Source organism: Delphinapterus leucas, chromosome 8, assembly GCF_059928025.1.
Source record: "Delphinapterus leucas isolate spDelLeu-1000000601 "Yukka" chromosome 8, BTC_Dleu_Yukka2, whole genome shotgun sequence".
NCBI classification, from domain to species: Eukaryota; Metazoa; Chordata; class Mammalia; order Artiodactyla; family Monodontidae; genus Delphinapterus; species Delphinapterus leucas.
The window spans coordinates 72,763,804-72,770,173 of record NC_143136.1 but is presented as its reverse complement, the minus strand read 5'-3'; the positions used below and the strand labels follow the sequence as shown (position 1 = coordinate 72,770,173).

The 6,370-nt window shown below is 47.6% G+C and overlaps 1 protein-coding gene across 1 annotated transcript in view; it reads left to right on the top strand.

The window, feature by feature from the left end:
- The first annotated feature begins 248 nt into the window (after positions 1-248).
- The window catches only part of DAPL1 (death associated protein like 1), a 100,573-nt gene continuing 94,451 nt past the window's right edge, over positions 249-6,370 (top strand). The window contains exon 1 of the mRNA XM_089916788.1: positions 249-1,085. Coding sequence (XP_089772914.1) covers positions 1,034-1,085 — 52 coding nt within the window. The 5' untranslated portion in view covers positions 249-1,033. The remainder of the gene's footprint in view (positions 1,086-6,370) is intronic.

Below are 6,370 nucleotides of genomic sequence, written 5' to 3'. Positions count from 1 at the left end.
CGTACAGTAAAATACATACACGCAAAATATATAGTGACCCAAAGGAAAGACACTGGCAGTATTTTCATGAATAGCTTAGCAGTTGTGAGATTACTGGTGATTTGTATTTCCTTCTCCTCTCCTGACTGTATTTGCAAAGCTAAGGATTGTACAACAAATGTATGTTTTTTTGTAATAAAAACAAATGTTATTTTTGAAAAGTGGCTAAAAGAGGGACAATTATTAAAGGGCTTTTAACTTAAAGGGCTTAATTGGAAAGGGTAGCAACAAGGGAGCTAGTGGACAGCTGAAGGAGATAAGTGATTTACCACCTCAGAACCATGGTTGCATATTGAGATCACCTGCAAAATGGAAAAACTACTGATCCTGGATCCCAACTCCAGAGATTCTGGTTTAATTGGCAGGCAGTGTGGCCTGAGCCCTGGAGATATTTTTTAATGCTACCAGGTGACTCTAATGTCACAAAGATGGAGAACCACTCATGTAATTAATGAGAAGTAAGAGGGTTCACTTCAGAGTGGCATTCTGAGTTAATTAGTAAAGAGTAAGAATCTCCAGGACAAAGTTATTGTAGTGAGGCCAGGAGGCGGGTGAAAGGTTAGCAATGAGATGACGCCCGCCAAGCTGGGCATGGGCCAGCCACACAGGATGGTTTTAAATGATACAAGTGAAGGGAGCTTAATGCAATCTAATTTTTTGTTTTTTAAAAAAAGGAGCTCTAAGAAACTGCAAGAAATGGGGGCATTTTACATGGAAAGAAGTTCTGTAGTTTCAGAGGCCTCAGTGCAGTCAAGAACAGGTGGGGAGGCTGGTACCATGTTAAAGGCAAGGGGCTTGGGCAGCCTAAGGGGTTGTTTAGTAAAAGGCAGTGTCAGGACAGCAACTCAGCTGAAAGCCTTCAAATCCACGGAAGACAGAGTATGGATTATTCACAAACACTGAGGAATGATTGCAGCGCGGCGGGTTGCGACGCAGGCTCACGCACGTGGCAGAGCTGTGCTTCCAGAGTCGCCGGTTCGGCGGGGCTGCGGTCATGCTTCTTTTGAATTCTGGTCCCACCACTGAGGATCCCGCATTCTTCTTGGGTGAGTTATTTCATTTCTCTGACTTCGCTCTCTTCACTTGTGAGAAAGAGGATAGTAATACCTGTTTGACAGGTTTCTCAGGATTAAATACAGCAACATTGTGAAAGCAGTGAATAGGTTTTTTCAATGTTTTCTGTTGGCCGGTGTTTGAAATAGGAAAAGGAGATACGATAGCTGTTAGAGGCAGCCTGGACCCATGTCTTTCTGCCTCATTTCCATCTCTCACTTGGTATTTTCTCCATTCTTATTTAACTTTCTAAATTCTAAAGTATGGTGGCTAGGGCAGACAAACTCTGTTTTTCTGAGTAGCAGATTAAAACCGTGGAGTTGGTGGACCTAAAAAAAAAAATGTAAAGCTTAAAAAGCGTAATTAACAAACTCAAAACTTTATTTTCTACTTAAACTATGTTTGTTAGGGGGCATCGGAGTGAAACAATGATTATTAAAATTTAAACTCTAAGAGAAAAGGCAATTGTGGTAAAGTGTGTGGGACTTTGACTTATATTTCATGAAATCTGAGATGGCTTTGCTTGTAAGATACACCATATAGTGTATTATGAAGGAAAAGGGATGTTCCTTATTAACTATGACCAAATGCTTTCCTTTCTCATAATTTTTTTCCTTATTGAAAGAGCCCTTTGAGGTTAATTTAAACATCTATTGTTATCATGTATCACTTACATGCATCTAAGAAGGAAAACAGTGGAAAAGTTGGTTAAGGCATCACTTTTCAGTCATTGATGCGTGTATTTTTCCAAACAGTAATGTCCTCTGAGCTTTCAAGTGAATTGGTGATATGCTCTCTCGTAATATTCCATATCTTCTAAGCCACTGACTTCTTTTTGCAAGCTTTCTTGCCTAGCATGGGATAATCTTTCTGTGCGTATCTCTGTAACTAAACATAACTCAGCTTTATCCACCTGTGGATATTTTTTCTTAAGTCGTATAGCACTGTGCTTCTCAAACTTTCATGTTCATACAAGTCACCTGGGGATCTTGTCAAAAGCAGATGTAAAGTAGGTCTGAGATAGGCCTGAGATTCTGCAGTTTTCACACAGCCCCAGGTGAGGCCAACGCAGTTGGTAGGTACCACAGTTTGAGAAGCAAAGCTACAGAGCAATTGGTTCAATTGGTTGCTTCTTTGCAAGAAAATGAGGAAGTATGTTTCTTCCTCCAGTAGATATTTGTTTCGCTAATATCAAATTTATGCCCTGCTGCTCTGTTTTCATGGCCTTGTGTGTACACAATTTTTCATTTCAATACCAAATTATAGTATAATCTCCTGGAAATTATTTAAATGGCAGTGAAACTCAACATGTGCAGCACCGGCAATGCACATAATTCATTGGCATGATGGTGGAGTAAAGAGCTAGGAACAAGTTAGTGTGTGGACAGTCAGTGCTGCACTGCAAAGCCGATGGTAAGCTGCACTCTGATGTCAAAGATGCGAAAAAGTGCAAAAATGTGCAGCTTCGGGCTTCCCTGGTGGTGCAGTGGTTGAAGTGGTTGAGAGTCCGCCTGCCAATGCAGGGGACATGGGTTCGTGCCCCGGTCCAGGAGGATCCCACATGCCGCGGAGCGGCTGGGCCCATGAGCCGTGGCCGCTGAGCCTGCGCATCTGGAGCCTGTGCTCCGCAACGGGAGAGGCCACAACAGTGAGAGGCCCGCGTACCGCAAAAAAAAAAAAAAAAAAAAAAAATTGTGCAGCTTCAGCTCAAGGAAATATGGAGAATCTGTTGCAGACCTCTGTGCTATCTTAACCTCTACTCTTTGCAGCTTTTTTCTACTTAAGAAAATGCTGAAATCAGCCTTAGGAAGCATGAGAGATAACAGTAATAACCCCAGCGTGTTTCTCAGCCTCTCTGTTTTTTAACATTTTGGCTTCACCTACATGAGTGGTACACAAGGATGTTGTTGAATGTGTGAGCGTTGGTGATTTGTGTGTTTCCCAACTGACTTCTCAGTGGTCAAAATTACCTTAGTACTTGTAGAAAATGTCTGACTCTGAGTTCCCCCAACCTACTGAAGCAGCATCTTTGGGAGAGGATTCTGGGAAACTCTTCTACCAAGTCCCCTGGGAAAGCCTAACTCAGCTCAAGTTTGAGAACCATTGGTTTAGTGTCTTCACACCTTCTGCAGGATTTAGTCTGTCCATCTCCAGGTAGGGGAACCTACCATGTACCAAACACTGCCAAGTGTTAAAGGGAACACCACACCCGTCAGAAATCTGACACAGTGTTTCTCCCCGTCCTCTCGGAGCTTATGCTCCAAGTAGGTTGAGAGAGAGAAGACTGTGTCATGGCCATTCAGAAGGGGTGAAAGAGAGGAAGAAGGAGGCTGCTTCTGATGGATATGATTGGAATAGCCTTTATGGAGAGGTGGGAAATTTGCTAGTCTTGAAAGGCAGAGTGAAATGTGGATAGTACACCAGAGGAAAAGGGCCTTTCTGGCAGGTGGTACAGCATAAGCAAAGGCAAGGAGGCAGAGAGCCGACCAGGTGTTCTAAGAAGATGGTTCATGTCACGGAATCATAAAGTGCACCCTAGACAGAAGCAAGACGATGCCCCGGGAGAGCCTGCTCTCTTGTATCTTGCCTCCTCATCTAGAGTTTTTTCATTTATTTCCTTTTCTTCTTTTTCCTTCTCCTCCTCTTCCATTCTAGTCTCTTTTGAAGTTGAGAGAGGAGAACCCAGAGCCTTTGATTTTTCATCAGTACCTTGAGCCACACCCCTCTTCCCTCATCGCTGGCTTCCCCTGCCACTCAATTTGTTTCCCACAGACTCCTGTGTCTCACCCCCTCTGCTGTCAGCTGGCTCGTGAGAAATGCAAGCGTAATGCAATATTAATCTGAGCAAAACACAACTAGAGAGGAAATTTTGCTGCTCTGTTGCAAATAACATATGGCACCTCCCCAAAGCCACAAGGAATGATTTTTTATCATCTGTCAGGATTATCTACGCTCCCTTTCCTCAGTGTGGGTAACTGAGAGCTGGCTGTATTTGGATTTCAAAGCAGTTTGGACTTTACTGAAATCCAAGGTTCCCTGTTTGCACCGCACCCCCATGGGCATTCATGCCCGTGATTAAAGTGATGTGCAAAGGGAGGGCCGCAGAAGTACCTCTGATGTGAGTGGTTACCGGAGAAGGACAGCTGACGTTCTTTATGTCATGCACGTGAGACTAAAATGATAGTAGCTGCCTTCCTTCAGGAGAGATGGCCTTTGTGCTCTGGGTCTGGGGTGCTGTAAGCTCTAAACATTTCAATCTGCGCTCCAAAAAGTCTTTGGTCAACTTAACACCTTTTTAAGGTGAGACTTCACTATGGTGCCCTTGGGGTTTCACAGTGATACAAGCAGAGATGTTAGAGATGATTTGTTTTAAGGTGGGCAAAAACTGGCCAACACATCCACACACGTATATATTCTGGGAGCGGAAATTTTTAGGGAAGGAAAATGCTGAATACAGCATGGTTAGAAAACTACGTCTGTTCCCTGCGCGTGTGTAGAGTGTGTGCAAGGAGGAAAGATGGGCAGCTTCTTCTAGAACACACGGAGCTCGGGAGCCGGAGCCGTGTTGCTTCAAACACAGTTTTTGCTGGGTGCAGGGGGGCAGGGGACGGGGCGGAGGAGATGTAAGCCAGCCCTTCACCTGGACGTGTTTGCCACCTAGAGAAGAAGAGAGGAAAATCTTAGATGAAAACATAGGAACACACACAAGAAGCGCTGGAGGATGTCCTCCGCAGCCGCAGAGGCTCCACACCGCGCTGGGGGGAGGCCCGGGAGCCGGGTGGTCGCCGCCTGGGCAGGTGGCTGCGTGCCTTGGAGGGGCTGGGCGTAATGACAGGAGAGGAGGGCTGGAGCAGGACTGCACCCCTTTCTGGTGGCCACCTTCAGAAGAAGCATCGGCTGAAGCCTCCTGGGCGCTCTCAGTGACTTCTCCACGCCGTGCCCCTCCTTGTTGGCAAGGGCGCTCTCCTGGTTGCCAGGGGCCGCGAGGAGCATTATCCTGAAGCCCACTGACCATCTCAGCCCACAGGGGCAGCCCACGTCCATGTTTAAGGTCAGAAGCAGGACATGGGTGTGCATCGGGGGGACTCCATCCCTTCTTTGCTAAAGTCAGAATAGGGAGTCAGGACCCCAGGTACCCCTGACTCCCCACCTCCCCGAAATTGCACCACTGCAGCCTCTTCTCGCCCCTCCCCCGGCCACACCCTCACCACGGACACCCCTGCTGCAGTGCAGCACTCGTTCTGTTTTGCTAGCTGGCACCAACTGGCCCATGAGAAAGAATGTCCTTGATCCGTCAGGAAGGCCGGCACGGGTGCTATGGCCGGTACCCCTCCCTCTCGCTCCTTAGCCTCCCCTCTCTGATCCTCTGCCACAGCCAGAGACACTGCTCTTCTTGCCTGGCGCATCTGGGAAGAGGTTAGGTCAAGACTCCCTGCACTCCTGTGGAGCTCACTACGGAATATGTGCGCCTCCGTGTCCGTCCCCTCAGCACCACACAGACGTGGAGCCGGTGGCCCTGCACGGCCGGCTGGCTCCCCACCGAAATGAGGGTGGGCTCTGGGTGAGGACAGAAAGCCATCCAAGGCGTCACTTCCCTGCCCTCCTCGGAGAGGACAACCAGGCCATTCTCATGATTAAACACAGGAACCACTCCCATTGGCTCTGTGACAGCTTCTCCTGGCCATCGTGGTTGCTGATTAAAGAGAAGCTGGATTATTTTTCTTAGAAGTAAATTAAAACCACAGAGAGAGAGAGAGAGAGAGAGAGAGAGAGAAAGGGCCTTCCACTGCAGTGCCTTTGGTGAGAGCCACAGACTGCTCAACCTGTCTCCACCCTCGTGACATCTGGCTCTCCCTCTGTCACCCAGGATACACCCAAGAGGATGCAGGCCATTGTGCAGTAGGTGTGCATATCTGGGGGAGGGGGTGCAGCTGCTCTGGGCCTCCCCTCACTGAGCATATAGCAGTTCCCCCTGAGTGTCAGGCACCGTGCTGGGTCCTGAGTGCAAAGCAAGTTGTCCTCAGGCTCCCTCTCCCATAGGGAGACTGGCCAGCACACCCTGAGCATCTAGGGGAGGATTTCAGACAGTCCTTCCTCCCGAGCTGTTCCATCCTGCAAAGCTGCCCGTGCATGTTGCTTTATAGACTGCAGAGCTGCAGCTCTGCCTCAAAAGCTAACGTGTGTCCCTCTGGCTCAGAAGCAATGACCTGTCCACTGGCAGCTTTCCCAGCAGGAATAGAAAGCCTGTACTTCAAATACAGTTTCCTCTAAAAAATAT